General features: G+C 43.3%; 1 protein-coding gene across 4 annotated transcripts in view; it reads left to right on the top strand.

The window, feature by feature from the left end:
* The window catches only part of abr (ABR activator of RhoGEF and GTPase), a 120,378-nt gene that overhangs the window by 91,881 nt on the left and 11,426 nt on the right, over nt 1–17,071 (top strand). Inside the window, exon 1 of one of the 4 annotated variants that reach the window (XM_041052439.1) lies at nt 12,209–12,744. The exons of the other annotated variants lie outside the window; for them this stretch is intronic. Within the exon in view, the coding sequence (XP_040908373.1) occupies nt 12,559–12,744 (186 nt within the window). The 5' untranslated portion in view covers nt 12,209–12,558. Of the gene's footprint in view, nt 1–12,208; nt 12,745–17,071 lie in introns of those variants that run through there. 4 annotated transcript variants of the gene reach the window in all.

Raw genomic sequence — 17,071 nt, 5'->3', positions numbered from 1 at the left:
GCTTTAGCAACACACTGTGTCCCAGCGTGGAGAGCCGGTTCTGGCTTTCAAGTGGCCAGTCGGGGGACCAGAGCTGTTTCTCCAACAGTAATATGTGATGGATATCCATCTGTAGCTGACGTTTGCTCTGGGCTGTGTGTCTTTTGAACCCCACTCTGCCCCCCCGGGGAAGCTGGTGATCGGGTTGGACAGTTATGAAGCTGTAGCATTTCCTCAAATGTCACTTTGGTAAAATGCTCTTCTCAGCTCTTTGTTTAGACGTGATGATTGTGCAGGAACCACAGTGCTTTCCACATGGCCAGAGCCGGGGGCCTGCGATTGAGCAAGTATTTGCCCACTCTGGTTCTGCACCTCATTATGCAGGATGGTCGATGTGCAGTGGGGCCTGTACGAGGTTTGGTTTCTTATAAGAATTGGAGAAATGGTGTAGAGGACAGCGGGGCAGCGGTCTGCCCCAGGAATAAGTGGAATTATAGTTATTGGCAGAAAGCTTTCTTGTTTAATGCTGAATTGCAGAGGCATTAATCCAAAGCAGGAATTTCTAAACTTTATAAATTTGTAGATCCATGGCTGTTGTCTGTGTTTACTTGCATCTTCAGGGAAGTTCTCACTGCTTAACTCTTCTGCAGGACTCGATACCTTGTTCAAGCACACTGGAGAAGGCCCAGTGGGTTCTTGTGTTCCAGGATGACCTCTCAGTTCACCACAATTACCTACTACATCCTGTCTACTGTGTAGCATTTCACTCTAAATGTTTCTCCAGGCGCATCCAGAAGAATCTGTCAGGTAGTATAGTGTGTCAGAGGGATCACAGACATCCTGGTTTTCCGTTCTGCAGCCTCAGAAGAAGCTTTGTGCTCCAACGACAACATTTTGTATCAGCAGAAGTGGTTCAGACCTAATGATGTTTAGACAAAGCTGGATGACCTTTTCCAACAAGACGGGGGAAACAGCCGAAAAACAGCAGATGGTTTGGCCAACGTGATCACATGAGATTTTGATTTTGTCCGTCTGATGTTTTCCAGTCACATTTATTGTTCATTAACATCCCTGTTGCACATTCAAATCATTTTTGAAAGGTGTGCTGCCCACAAAGATGGATGCGCATGTGCATATATGTGCTCAGTCCTTGTGCTCAGCCCCCACATTCTTTATTGAGGTAACTATATACTGTATCTGTGTGTGTGCCTCAGTAAGCTGTCAGATCTGCCTTTATATGCTCTGCTGGGCCCCTAAAGCCCCAAGAGCTCTCACACTGCCACTGTCAGCGAGTGAAGGTGTACAGGGCTTCTGCTAGTTGCTCGTTGGCAACGGATGAGTGTTCGTAATTTGCATTTCCCAAGCTAGTTGATCGGAGAAATCTCTGGTTGATACCTCGTGTTTGGCTTGTGATTCTTCCCCACTATATGAGGGTGAAACAGTAGCTGACTCTTAATCAGTAGCTTGAGGTACTGCAGCTGTTATTTTTGGGTTGCTGCTTGCAGTCTTTGCATGCTGGAGTGTTGTGATCTAACTGCGTTCATGGGTGAGTCAGGAGAGAAAGCCCGCAGCCACAAACACACATACTGAATTTGCCTGCTAGACAGTGAGAAAAATGAGTGGACATGAAAACTGCTGGCTGAGGAAAATACACTTATTAATAGTGTCCTTCTCAGGCTTGTAGGGAGATTTAAAGTGAGTGCAAGGACCCTAAAATAGTGCTTTTAGCCTGTAGCTTTATCTAGACTGTGACTTTAAATCCTAATGTAAGCATGAGCTGATGTACAGTGCTGGAGATGTAGTTTGTGAGGTCCAGATTTAAACTAACCAGTACAGTAGGTCAGAAGCAAATAGAAAGCAACATCCAGTAAAAGCATGACAGATGATTATATTGTAGAATTAAGGTGAGACTTATAAGGTTTTATGTTTTTTTCTTTGTCTTTTTCTGGCTAAAAAGATACATTTTTAATGGTAACTGTTTAAATACTTTACAGAGATAGTTTTAAAAAAAAAAGCACTTTACATAGAAACGCTGTTTGGACTTTTTAAGGATTTTTCACTCATGAGGTATTTGGCTCAGTTGTTTTAGGTCATGGCTCAAACCTTGGTGAATTCGTGTTTGTTTTCCCTCTCTTCACATTTCAGAAAGTCCTGATGACCTTTCCATATTTCTTCCACTCCACTTATCTGAGTGGGACAAGGCCTCTGTATGTGCAAATGCACAAGAAACTGACTGATCATTCATACGGTTTCAGGTTCACGTACAGAACCTACGCTCTGAAAACCAACAGCTACCTTCAAAGGATAATGTTTTTATAACTATAAAAGGATAACGTTATTGCAAAGGCTTTTGAGTCTATGACTTCCCATGACATTATGCTATTCATATGGCAAAACCGTGAGCAATGCCAGCCGTTTGATCCTGTTTTATGACTTCCTGTCCTAGGGCGAGGGAGGGAGACTGCCCCTTTCCTGTCCGGACTGTACAGACTGTATGAACTCTGAGCTTGGTGGGGTACTAACCACACAAGCTCTTATCTAATTTTTTTTTATTTTTTTTTATTCTTATCAGTCAATATCAAAAACCCCTTCCGTTCTCTTTCCAGTCCAAAACTCAAGCTTTATTAAATCCGGTTTTGTGCTATTAGTGTTTTTATAGTTGCAGTCATAGGCCTTTTCCTGTTCTGCTTTACAAATGTGGAGCCAGGCTGACAGCTGGCCACCCTGACAGGCGTTTATCTTCACTAGCGAAACAAAGCATTCCTCACTTGGCAGATGTACATGCACCGTAATGAGTTAGAATGACATAAACATAATATAACAATAATACTTATAAGGTGCTTCTACGTTTTGTGTAACTCTTTCAGCGCCTCCATAACAAAAGGTGTTCTGAGTGGCTTCTTGGATTTCTGACCTGAGACCTCAGTATTTGGCCCTTTCTCGCCACCACAAATTAGGCAAATGATGATGTTATTGTTTTCATGTGGTGGAAATGTTTCTAAAGTCCCTCCAGACACCCCACAAGGATGTTTTGAACTCGTCAGCTGTGTAAAAGATGAGATCATTGCCAATGTGTGTGCGTGTGTGTGTGTGTTATCTATTTTTTAGGGCCGTCACCAGTTCCATTGCTGGTGCTGCACAGCACACTGACACCACATGTAACATGCCAGAGATCAAAGCATTTCAGCTTGATCTTCTGCCTTCTTCACACATTAAGGAACGTTAAACCTCTGTGGAGAGGAACAGTGCATAGATCACTCCCTGGCTTTTAAGCTCGCTTTGTGGTTACGAAAACACAACAACAGCGTTTCTGTTAGAGGCTGCAATTCATGCACTTTCTGTTTTTTCATATGCTATTATACAAAACTTATTTGTATAATAGCAATTTGAAAGTAGCCACTATAAAACACTCCACGATGAAATTAATGACTGAAATGTACCAGTTTAAATAACCTTAGAGAACAACACCATTCTCACCAGTTCTTAGTGTTTCTCAGATGACAAGTGCTCTCGGTGTTGTGCTTCGCTTGAAGCATCCTGTTGCATAACCGGCGTGTCGTGCTGAATTCATCTGAGCAATCTCTTTTTAAAAAAAACGTCCCTGGCAGAAGCATTAAATGTGTTGATCCGGCGGGGGCGCCAGCTCGAGTGTGTACCTGTTCCCTGTGCTGGTCCTGCTTTCAAAGAGCTGAGTGGGTGTTTATGAAGGAGGGCACCTCAAAAGTCTATTTCACAGAGTCACAAATTTGAATTATGTAATGTGTGTTGTATAATAGCTGGGAGAGGGATGTGTACTGTATGTGTGTGTTCCAGGAGCAGTGGAGAAGTTGTTTGGGTTACTTGCGTCTCTGCCTGCTTTCATCGTCCGCTCTCCCTCCAGTGAGACCTGATGATATTTCACTCAGCCAGCCTGAAGAAGGCGGGTCAGCTCTGGTTAGGTAGAAGCCACCGTGATCCAGCCACACTAATCCTACCACTGGCTGCTTGGTATCGATCATTAGTGGAGAACACTGTTGTTTTTATTTCTAATCTGTCTTCTTTATCTTTGAATTGGAAGGAGATAGGGAAGAAAGGTCGAGGATCAAAGCTGAGTGAAGGAGAAAGAGTAGAAATGTGGCACATCAGAGATGAAGCGTTTAGCTGCAGCTCCTTCTACTAAGCCTGGGGGGGGGTTTGTCTGTGCTGTCCTTCTAACACTGTTACGCAAAGACTGGTCGGTCATCATAACAACCCAATCGCCAGGAGTCTTGCTGGGAGCTGAAGCTGGTGGAGTCTCCATTGATTGATTAATTGATTTTCCACTTACATGCTGACTTGTGCTCTTCATCTGCTAATGAGGTTTTGACCCTACACTGATTTTTTTTAATAGTCTGTCTTTTTTTCTTTTTTTTTCCACTCATAATTGGTGACAGAAAGGAGGGACTGGTATTCTGCGGAGGCTGCTGTGAATTAGTTAATAGAAGAGCTGGCCCAGTTCAGCTGGAAAAAAGAAAATGTCAGAGCTTATGAAACTGATTATTTGATGACAGGAATATTATGTCCTTCATTAAGGAGTGCTCTCAGTTGTCTGCCCCATTGTGGAGCAAGTGCTCCACCTCGGTCACACTCTTTGCTGATGGTAATTTTTAGAAATGCACGACATTCTTTATTTTATAACTCACCTGCTTAAAGGAGTAGTTCAACAGTTTAGGGAAATATGCTTATTTGCTTTCATGCCGAAGGTTAGATTGGTACCTTTCTCACTTGTGTGGTTTGGTATATGTGATAAAGACACATCCACTTAGCTTAGCATAAAGACTGGGAACAGCCTGGCTCTGTACAAAGGTAAAAAAAATCTTCTTACCAAGGCTTCAAAAGCTCACAAATAAACAGATTACATCTTGCTTGTTTATTCTGTGTTGTGGTTTTATGGGATGTTACTTGCTGGACTGTGTCTTAACTGGGAGAAGTGAACTCCTGGAGTCTCTGCTGGTTGTCTGGCAACTTCACGGCGATGTTAATTCCCTAGATTCAGTCAGAGGTATCAAACCTCAGCGTCCTCTTCATAGTGGTGGCGTGTCTTAGAAAAAGTGTCATTAACTCACTTCAGAAAACTTTCCAAACCTTATAAAAAGCATAGAGTTGGTTGTGACACATAATACTGTGGCTGTTTGAATCAAGTGCACTTGTCTAAGACGTGGTCTTATCCAATCCTCCTTTCCTAACATTTAAAAAGCCATACTCAAATTTGGTTTGCGTCAGCTCATTTTACTGTGACCTCCAGTTGCGTAAGACTTTCTCATCTCATTTCGTGCCATTCAAGATCATCCCGTCACCTGCTCCTCTCCGTTAGCCCCATCTCCCTCCTCCCTGCTCATGTAATCTTCCAGGTGGCTGCGTCCAGTCAGCCACGGGTTTACACTTCAGAGTGAATTATTCAAGCAGGTCAGCAGCGTTGTCGTCCTGTGAGGCTGCACTCTCTTCATCACTGGAACTGGGTCACACTGTTCAGATGTAACACAGCCTTGTCCCAGTCAAGCAGAGATCACAACTTCAGTGCAGGGGGTTCATATCCACATCACACTAAGGGGCAGGGTGGTTGAGATGAAGAAATCGCACCCAGCATCAGGCTACATCAGAAGAATGGCTCATCCTCCCAAGACTTACCTGTTGGGTTTGTCTTATTTATGCAGATGAAACTAATGCCAGATATGATGGCAAATGGAAATCGTGTCTGTGCCCACAAATTACCAAGTCTAGAGCAAAATACACCGAGTGGCTGCTCTGTACAGAAACACCTGGACACAACAGTGATGGATAAATATGTCATGGAAAGATTTCTTTTAAGAATCTTCTCCCCTAGCTGCTATGGAATAGACAGAGGTTTATGTAGTTTCATGAGGTTATGGTGCTGTATTAGCAATTTTAAAAAAAAAAAATTAAATCCAAAAAGTCATTTTAAACCAACCGCTTGTGTTTTCAAAAATGCAAATTGTCCTTATGCTGCTTTAACTTCATTTTTCATTCATTATGGGTTTTTATTTCAATCAAGCTCAAGTTTTATTCTGTCTGTGACTGTGTGCTGCAGTGTTTGCCAGGGATGGGTGGATCAGATGTAATTAAAGAAAGTTCACAGTGTTGTTTAGCAGTAATTATCTCCACAGAGAAGGTTCTTTTGTTTAGTGAACAAATACACTTTGAGCCAAGGAAAGATCGTTGATTCTGCATCGAATGTTATGGCTTTTAGGATTTTTTTTTTTCAGCTGTAACTGTGCCACAAAGAGAGATTGATTTGATTGCTAAATTTCAAATATCGAGATGACTTGTTCAGTGTTGCCCATGATTTACATTGTTAGTGCCTACTGAGGTCTGATTTCACTCTAAATCAATACAGGGCACAGTCTGTCTGGTTTCTCTGTGGGTAGACAACAGATTAGCTTAAATGTTAAACACACAAGAATTATGAAAACGGACAGAATAAATCAAAAGAGTCAGTTTGACTGCTAACATAACAGTTAGCAGTGGAAATATAAATGACTTAAGATGTGAAGAACATCATGTGTACAGAGTGCGACCTCAGTGTTTGGATGGAGGTTTGTCATGCAGAACCTGCAGCGTGACTGCTCCACCATTTGTCCTTGTATCACTCTGCTCCTCAACCTCTTCGTGAGCTTTGTTTGCTCTCGCTCTGTTTACCTGGCTCGCTCTCTGTCCTTGCCTGCATCCAAATGCACTGATCAGACTCAAAAATATTCTGCGGAAGAAAAAAAAAAAAGCACCAGTTATAAAAGGCTTTTCTGCTGAGTTGTGGCTGGATGCTGGATGTACCTGTGAGTACATTTTAAGGCTTTAAATATCTTGGTCTATTCATAGCGTGTTTCATATCCTTAATGCTGTGTTTTTCCACTCACCCCCCGACTCTGAGAGGATACATGCACACGCTCGTCTTCTCATCCCAGCCACACCCAACAACACACAACAGACCCGAGCTACATGCTAATGAAACCTTCTCATAGCTCTTTTTCTTTTTTTTTCCCCCTCTTCACTCTCCATCACCACTTTTGTTCCTAAGTGCTTAATAAGTGATGGAGCGGTTAATCGGAGGAATATGCCCCCCATTGGCTCAGATGAAAGAGAAGAGCAGGAATAATCTGTGGAGCACCCTAAGGCTGTGATTTCCCACCATGCCAACTCCCCCCCCACCTCAGCACTCCCATCTTAGTACCCTGAAGGACCCTCCTGCAAATGCTCCCCTCACACACACATAAACGCACACCCCTCCTTTTTTTTTTTACTCTGTTTCCCCTTCCTCTTGCCGAAGCTTTAGAGAAGGCAGCAGGAAAGATGAAAGAGGTGTAGTGGGTCATCCCATAAACATACTTATAGAGACCCTTCACATTAAATCTGATTGAATTATCCGCTCACAACATGGCTTGCAGCTATCGGTGTGACCCCGGCCCGTTGTGTCAGGCAGTCACAGGCCTCAGAGAGCGCACACGAGGGAAACACAGCACTTTGTCATTTTTGATGAGTAATTATATGATAATATAATATCTCACAGTGATTATCTGTTAATTTACTGTTCATTTCCAAAGGTACAGTACAGGTGCTGGGTCATCACATTTTTGAACTCTGGACTTCCCCCCACCTACTTTCAATCTTTATGCTAAGCTAAGCTAATTGATTCCCCAGCATTAGCTTTATAGGTAATGCTCAGACATGAGAATGGTATCAATCGTCTCTTCTAACTCTTGGTAAAAACAGCTTATTCCCCAAATATCAAAGTATTCCTTTAGCAGTGGAATATAGCAGCCATTTGTACATTTTCAACAGGGCAGACAGGACAAGACAGAACATGCAAACACCACAGTGTCCCAGCTGGATTTTAGCTTAGGACTTTTTTTTTTACTGAGGAGAGACATAGTTCAGCTTCCTATTCAAAAATCTGTAGTTGTAGTCACAGGATCTTGTTAATGTTAAATATTCCAGCTATGCATAAGGATGTAATTTATGGCTAAGTTGTATCACACACGTGGTTTGTTTCATACAATGGCAGAATACAGTGAAGGTCAGCTGCAAAACATTTACAGGCAGATGTTTTCAGCAGCTGTATAATGCTCCCAGGATGTGCACTGTACAGTCACAGGGGCTTGTTACATGGCAAACACCTGACTGCAGACTGACTTCATTACAGAGTGTCAGGACCATCCCATATTCATTAGGCCAGGCATGGATTCAGAGCTGCTCCATATTCATGTCAGGGCGCCGTAGTCGTTAAATTGATCATTAATTTATCTGTGGCTCTCGAAGGTCTCTGTGATTGGCAGAGCGGTGCTGAAGCCTGCAGGGGTGGAGGCCGGAGAATCGCAGAATCAACAAAATCACCCTGCTTTTCAGGGAGCGGCCGCACTTCCAGATGGAGTTTGGAGTGGAAACCAGGACCTCGTTCAACACTCCCTTCCCCCCCTCTTGTCTGGTCATATGGAGCAGCTTTACGAGGGGCTGTGCCACCCAGCCCATCTATAATTAAGAGCCAGGACTGGTCCTGATGTCAGAGCATAGGCACTCAGTCCTGAACCATCTGTTCTCTCACCTTTTCATGCTTTATCTACGTATTTGAAATTGAATTCTTCTGCATTTTCTAATAAAATGTCTTTGAATTGGCCTTTAAAATAATAATAAGAAAAACTGTGTGGTTGTTATGACCCAAAAGAAGACAAAAGTATCACAGATCAACAGAAAAGGAAAAAGGCAAACCAACTGTCAGGTGATCTCTGAAGCCACGTCAACACCGCAGCACTGAGTGCTTAGCACCAACCCTGGTACCAAAAACACATCTCAAGGATTACCACTTTTACTAATTACTCTCTTTTCTTTCATGTAGTCTGCCATTCCCACAAGAACTCTTAATCTTATCTCCCAGCTGAACTCCCTCCTCCTCCCCTCTGCATCTTTCCTCTTTTTATCATTCCCATGTCTCCCAAGCTCAAGGCCCCACGCAGTTCACCCTCTCATACTGTTAATTTATCTCTACAGTACATTTTTATCTATGCAAGGGCCTTTTAGGAAAATAAGGGGCCATTATTCCGTTCTTCTTACGCACAGCAAAAACCCATCCGACCAACAAAGCCAGGGAGCTGAAATAGTTCGCTTCCAACAAGATTCAGACAAATATTATGGTGGCACATCTCTATCCTGTCATTACTTTGCGTTTAAATGTCACGTATGGAGCAAATGTGGTGAACTGTGTGCAGCCTGTGCAGAACTGCTAGGACTGTTTTAGCATGTGGACTTGTGTGAACCCACATTATTCTGGGTTAACATGTCTATATGTACAGTGTGTAGACATGGTTTTAATGCCATGTATAAGTTATGAGCTAACACTAAAGAGAGAGAGAGAGAGAGTGGAGTACCAGATATATGAATGTACAGTAAGTGTTTGTGTGTTACTGGGTGGGGGTGCATACGTGCATGTGTGTTCGCTTCATGGTTTTGTTGATGTGATGCGTTGTGATGTGTTGGACTCTGGTTGACCCGGTCGTGTAGACGCCTGAAAGCTGCCGCTCCTCTCAAGGAGAACTGGGCTCTGTGTAACTGTGGGTGTTTGTAAATTGAGCATCATACCTCGTTGACCAAAAGCGATCAATATCACGGTTGTGAATATAGATATGCAGAAAAAAAGGAAACAAGGGAGATCGTGAAGAGCACTGGAAGAGCACCGTGCTGCTGTCAGCCTCCTGAGACTCTCAGGCTTTCTTGACAGGCAAAAACATTTGAGTGCATGTGCAGAGCAATGTTAAAATTAGGGCTACGCATGACTAGAATGAAGATAGTAGCGTCTTCTTTAAAGTGAGACTGAACAGCAGCGACTGTGGCCACAGGAGAAAATAATGGCTGATGCTAAAACACAGTGTAAGACTCATCAAGTCAGCGAACACACTCAGAAATGTCGGTCTCACTACGATACTCTCAGCCAATCAATGAATCGAGGAATCCGTAATCAAAATAATGTTGATCAAAATCATTGATCAAGTAAAAATTCTCCAAAAGTAGCTGGTTACAGCTTCTCACATGTGAAGAGTTGTTTTCTTTGTAAACTGAATACTTTGTGTGTTTTTTGAATGTAGATGAGGCCGAATAAGAAATTACATAACATCATCTTGGGCTTGTAAGTGTTAATAGGATTTTGTCATTACTGTTGAGTCAACTGAACATTTAGGGAGAGAGATAAAGTCAGATTTATAGTCTGTACTGGCAGATCCACTGAGGTGAAGGTGAAGGAGAGAAAAAGTTGGATCCTCATGAAGGATAAATTAACTTATTCAGGACTGAAATGAAATGAACACATAAAATCATTAAGTCAGTGATGATGAGTTTTTTCTTCCATTGTTCTGCTTACGTTAGTGTGTCGTTGATGGATGCTGTGGTAGCAGAACTCGTTTGCATGAATGTCTGAAACACATATATAACTGTTAACATATACAAAGTTAAAATATACTCATCTATTTCTGTTCCCCTTCTCTCTCATCTGCCCAAAAATATCTCCCTGTCTCCCCGTGGGTTTTTTTTTTTTTTTCTTCCCCCATTTTCAAAACATGGTTTTCCCAGACATTCTTTCCAAGATGTGACGCATGGAGTGTGTGTGTGTATCTCATAGCTACGAACCCTGGGAGTTAAAAATACTCTGTGGCGAGGGTCGGCCGAAGTCTCTTAGATATCAGCCCGCCGCACCCCTGTTCTCCTACGCTGTCGGTCACAAAGTCAGACATGCAGGCTGTCCTGTTCAGCCTTCCTATCTGTCCACTGTTTTATCTTCACCACAGCGCACACACTGACCCACATGTTTTTACACCGCTGTGTCACACTGTCTGCTGCTGTCTGAGACGCCTCATGATGACATGAGGATGTTGTTTGTTAAGGTGTGTTAACATGTATCTTACATGGACTTAAAATGAACTCCTGACAATATTCACTTTTGCTTTCTGAAAAAAAAAAATTGGAAAACAAATGTGATTCTGTTTCGTAGTGGAGGGAGATGATTTGCAGAGGAACTGTTTATTTCAGTGTACATATTTATGCATCTCACTTGCCATCCTAGTAAACACAGCTGTGTCCCACCGTCTCTGTGGATCGAGGGAACTGTGCGACATGCTCCTCTCTTCTTATCTGAACACCTTCATGAATCACTGTACAGTCAGCAGGCGTCAGTCTGTACCTGCCACTACACGCCAACCCTGAATCATGACCCTCGTTCAGCCCAGCAGACAGTCTGTCTAACTGGTGTGGAGGTTTTAAAATGCAGCCTCGTGTCTGTAACCTTTCCCCAGCAGGATATTTTCCCCCTTTAATTCAAATGAGATGGGACACGGTGGATGGAGATGGAGTTTGACAGGCATTCACAGGCTCCCCTGCCCCGATCGATCCATTATACAGAGGAATACGCCATCCAAGAGCAGCCAGCTCCGGCTGCCCTGTTGAATAAAGATGGTGATTCTCTGTGCGTGTCTCCGAGGATGTGCGAGCCCACGTGCATGTGGATGTCTTTGAGTGACTTTCCAATGTCAACAGACAGGCTTAGTGAAAAAAGGGTTAAGCGTCGGCGTAGGAAAAATGCAGGCGCGCATTCACAGTGAGTGGAGGGGAAGTGGTGGAGTGTGGTGAGAAGTCATCTGCGGAGAGAAGATGAGGACGAAGAGGCTGGAAAGAGAAGGAAAAAAGTGGCTTTGTCACATTTTGAGAGGATGTGACAATGTGGGAGCTTCTGAAGCTTATTAGATTTTTACTAAGATGATGTTTTTGATATTCAATTCATAAGCAAATGTGTCTACTGTTCACATTTGTCAGTCATTACCTTCCCACACACCTTCTCCACCTTTTTCTCTCTCCATCACATTCCTCTCTCCGTTCACTTCCTGAGTGTGCTGACCAGCTCTGGGAAAGGTTGACAAGGGGTCAAAGCACTGAACAAAACACAGCGCAGCGTTTAGCAGTCCCGCGCTCCCTCCTTCTTTCCTCTTTCACTCTCTCTCTCTCTGCTCTCCTCGTTTCTCATTGACTGTTTATTACTCTCCCCCCACACACTCCCCCCCCCCGCCTCTCTTTGGAGGTGTGTCCATAAACATCTGGAGGAGCAGGGCCACTCAGTGACAACGGGAGCTCATTCACTCCCCTGATCTCCCTCCCTCTCCGCTCTCTCTCTCTCCCCCTCTCTCTCTCTGCCTCGCTGTAGCTCTCTGTATCTGTGTTTGCCGTTGTAGAAGTCAGTTTGCACAGCAAGGAGATGTTGGCAGCTGACTGTGGAATGAGCTCACAGAGAGAAGCACCAACGTGGAATTATTATCGGGCTTATCAAGGAAACCATGGCAGCACCTTGTTCTCCTCCCTTTCATCACTCTTTCCGTTTTTGAAGTGAAAATCAGCCTCGGGAGACTTTTTTTTTTCCTCATTATTTGCTGGTGAATTCCTGGAGCAGCTCTCGGCACCTGGTGCGAGTGATCGGGAAGAGGCTACGCGGGGATCCATCCTCCCTCCCTCCTTCATTGTGAGCGGCGTGCTTCCTCCACCTGTGTTTTGGTGGGAGGGGGAATCAGAGGCTTTGGAATGACGGAGATCCTTGTGTCAGATGTAAACTTGAACTCGGTGTGTGAGCGTCTGGAGCAGCACTGCTGCGTGGACCAGAACCAGCACAATCTGTCCAGCCAGCCGCAGACCCCTGTGCTCAAGAGGCACACCAACACCGGGGCCAAGCTATGGGGCCGCGTCCGCAGCAAGCTGCTCAGACAAAAGGTCTCTGGCTGACATATGCACACACACACACACACACTCACGTCACATACATACATATATACACAAGCTGTGTTTCCTCTCTTTTATCTTCTCCCCCTTTCATTTGTTTTCTCCTATTTATCACTGTGTCACTTCCATCTGTTTGCTCGGTGTTTCTTTTATGTTCAGTGTGTCCCTCTCCATGTGCGTGCGCTCTCTCCCCCGGGCGTCTTTCTTTCAGCACAGAGTTGACTATTGTTCTTATCTGATGGGTCTGTTGACTGCGGTAGAGGCAGTGATGCACTGCTAAACAAAAAGGTGGCTAACCGGTGACCTGCAGTAACACCCACCGCAATACGTACAAAAATAATATTTTTAAGAGAAACTTTTATCTTTTATTTCTGCTGTTTTTTCCTCCTTAAATGATCTTGTCCTTAAATAACTCACGTGTTTGATTCTACTCCCTGACTAAGCTTAAGCTATGTTTTTATTTCAAGCTATCTGTTGAGAATTGGTCCTCCACCACAAACAACTACATCCTGATGTTAATGTTTTGAGGAAAAAACACTTCCCTCGATAATACGCAGGTGAATTTCACCATCACTTTAGAAACCGCCGTCTGTGTCTGGAATGATCACTTCCTCCTCCTGATTGTCATTCCTGTCACTTTCTACATCAAGCTGCCAGTGAGGAGTACAGGATATTTCCAAATAAAATCGTGTTGGTTATGCTTGTGTTTCAGTATCAGAGCAGCTCCCTCTGCTGTTCATTTTCGGCGTTGTCTTCTCCTGTCTGAATTGATCTAATGCCCCTTTGGCATTTTCAAGCACAGATATTTTTTTCCTTCCTCTAATTAACTGTCACATTATCCCAAATAGCTCCTGAAACATGCGTCAGGCACATTTGCATCGTGTTTTTTTATTAATGCAGTCAGCACTGCAAAGGTAAAGCTTGAATTAAACTTTGACATTTTTTTTCCCGGTGTTTAGCCAATTACCTGCAGTTTCCCTGCAGTGTTTTGTTACTCTCAAATTATTGGCCTTTCATTGTGTTTGCATGAATTTTTTTCTAATTCACTTGAATTTTAGACCAAAATTAGATGGAAAACATAGTGATCGCCATATGTGCTATTATAGGATTGAGGTTCATTCAGGAAGGGCAATTATTGTCATTTGGTGAAAGCATTCAGGTTGGACTGAATGACCCTTGTGTTTAGGGATCTGTTACCCAAAGATGGGTACACACACGCACGCACACACACACACACACACACACACACACACACACACACACACACACACACACACACACACACACACACACACACACACACACACACACACACGCTTTTTGAATGTAGAAGATGGAGAAGAAGCACATGAGCCTGTTCTGCTTCTCTGCACACGCAGCTAAAACTCTGACCAACGTGTGGAGATATGAGCCCTAGATATATTTCTCCTTTTTATCTCACTGCATGTCTGCATGTTTATTCAGCAGTCCTCCTCCTCATCTTCATCAGTGCACCGCCAGCACTTTGAGCTGCAATTTGTGTGCGTAGTGATATAAACTGGTCCAGAGCAAAGAATCCAGACTGAGAGCTGGCTTGACCTTTGTTTCGGTGCTTTCCATTATTCAACAGGCCTGAGGAAGGCTGACCACTGGTTATACTGAGCAGGATAAAATGGGAATTACATACTAAGCCCAGACTTTACTGCACTGACCCGCGGGTCCTGTATTGATTCATCCTTCTCTTCTCTGTACACAAATCTCCACGTCTTAAAGTCAAAGAATGTGACTAAGGAGGTTTCTGAATTTCATTGCCATCCAGATTTGGCAGCATTGCAGTTAGCTGCATGTGATCCTGCCTCCCAGCTGTCACCCTGCACAGAAATCCCTGTTCACCCAACTGCTCTGTGAAGTCCCATTCATGCATTTTGAATGTGGCTTTGACTGCCAGATTTTCTTTTTTTTTTCTTTTTTTTTTTGGGTAAACTTGTGGTGCAGTTTTTCTGTGCTCAGTCGATCTTATCTTTGATCATATCCTTTGATCATGTCTGCTCTCTTTCGATGCTCTTCACCCCCTTCCCTGCGTTTCTGCCTCTAATGTTAAATCATCTGAAACAGTTACATGTCAGGCAGCCTGCAATGTTCATCTGAAGCCTGAAAATTCTATAATAAAATGTCCTGTTTTTATGTTTAAGACAGGAAAGGGTTAATACAGAGTTTTTCATTACATATGCTTTTATAAAAACATTTGGACACAATGTCCTTCTCTTAGTTTTCTCTTATTTTTTTATTTATTTTTATTTTTTACAGTTTTTGTATAGCTATATTTAGCTTTTTAAAATTGATTAGAATTTATTTGTCTTTAAATCGTCTTAAAAACATTCACTTTAGTCTTTTCAAAGACTTATTGAAGGGGGGGGGGGTAGGGAAAGCAGACTTCAGGCCATATTGTTGTTTCTGTTTGTGTGCATCTGTGACATGCTTTGCGTTAATTCGCAGGGTGTTTAGAGGAATGTGGATGTTAAAGGATGCATGAGAGCATGGAAGCACAAAGGGGAATTGTCCTCGCTCCTTCAGCCTAAAGCGGCACCTAATTAAGACACAGTGTGATGAGATGGGAGGCTGGCTGGGAACACTAATTGGCCTAGAACCAGACATAATGTATCATATGTGTCCCAGCAAAAGAACAAATGGTGATTAAGCTGTTGCCGCGTTGTACCCGTTTTGGCTGCGTGTTTAACATCACGTTTGGATTAATTTTGGCTGATGACCTGTTTGCTGGGCAGGTTTGGTTTTATTTTCTTTGTAGACTTTCAGCCAGCTTAGCGGGCAGAACAATGGAGCTGTCGTGCCGGCTTAGCTGTGGAAGAGAATCAGATCCAACCATTATCATCCGCCCTCTGCCTCGCTCATCCCACCTCTGGCCCCCGCTGCATTTTAGCACACATATGAAATTATGCTTTTCCATTTGAGTATGTTGATTAGTGCAGATGAGATATTAGGGTTTCATCCCTCCCGTGTGCCTAAAATGCCAGGCAGTCCCCTAATGGCCTTTTATATAGGCCACATAAATCTCCGTCTGTCCCCACCGGAGGGCACAGCCTTTTATTGGCCCCAATCCATCCCCAGTGTGCGGGATCTGCGATTGGTTAATGAGCTCCAGGAGAGACACAGCAGGTCAGTAAAGCATTCTCAGGTTGATACCCACAATGACTCCCTTGCTTCTGGCCGAACAGCAGACCTTGTGGCTTTAATCTCAGTAAAGTGACAATAAGGCATTAGTTATCTAATTAGGTGGTGAGAGTTAGAAGATGTGGGTTTCTTGTATGTTCATCTGATGCTTTAACATTGGTGTGGGCGTAGGTGAAGTTGTGTTTGGGCAAACAGTTCTTCATGAAGCAGATGACTCAGAGTGAACACATGAACTGAGAGAATTTGAAAGATTTATCTGAAATCATCAAGGACAGTCAGCTGATGACTTATTTTGCAGGTTTATTTCAATAGGTGTTGATTTTCATCTGTTTACTGAAACTTCTCTTCTGAACTGAAATGACCAAACCAGGAAGAAACTATATTTTTCAGCTCAGTGGAGGACTCCAACTTAATAATCAAACAACCTGGTGAATTTGACATCATAGCTGGAGCAGGACCGCTCTGATCATCGTACTGGCACCAGCATCGAAACCGACACATCGTACTTCCTCTTCTGCAGTTTTGTCGACTCCGCTGAGTAAACATACATAGAGGTGATCTAATGCCTTACAAATGGTACATAGTGTTAGAGGCAAAGATCACAAATGACCTGCGTGGTGAGGTAATGACTGAGCTCACGACTATGCAATGTCCCCACAAGGCTGACGACTGAAAAACATGACTGCAGGTCTGTCCAAGACAAACATGAGGGTTCATCACATGACAAAAATGTGAATTGGATCCGTCTCTTGATAGAAAATGGGAGTTTTATCACCGCTCCTCTGTATTACATCATACATTTTATCATTAGTCTGTATAACAGTGGAACAAAGTGCTGTTTGCATCTCTGTGGGTTTTATATAATAGTAGAGGACCGTTGATGGGAGCTGACAAGTAACATGAAGAGGATCATATGAGAGAGGAGAAGTTTTTAAGGCATAAAAACATGAAAGTACTGTTGAATGAAGGAAGTGAATGTGATTAACTCAAATACAGAGTATTAAAGGGCTATTTCACCCTTTTTCTGTTCTTGATAAAATCACAATTCTTTCTGCATCAGCGCTCTTACTCACCCGGGCTGCAGGCAAGGTTGCGTTGCATAAGTGTAGTACGAATCTGTGTGTTGCTGTTTACAGGCCCTAAGAGAAAT

The sequence above is a fragment of the Toxotes jaculatrix genome, chromosome 12 (genome assembly GCF_017976425.1).
Source record: "Toxotes jaculatrix isolate fToxJac2 chromosome 12, fToxJac2.pri, whole genome shotgun sequence".
Taxonomy (NCBI): domain Eukaryota; kingdom Metazoa; phylum Chordata; class Actinopteri; family Toxotidae; genus Toxotes; species Toxotes jaculatrix.
Note: the sequence above shows the minus strand (reverse complement) of the source record. Positions and strands in the feature narration are given on the sequence as shown.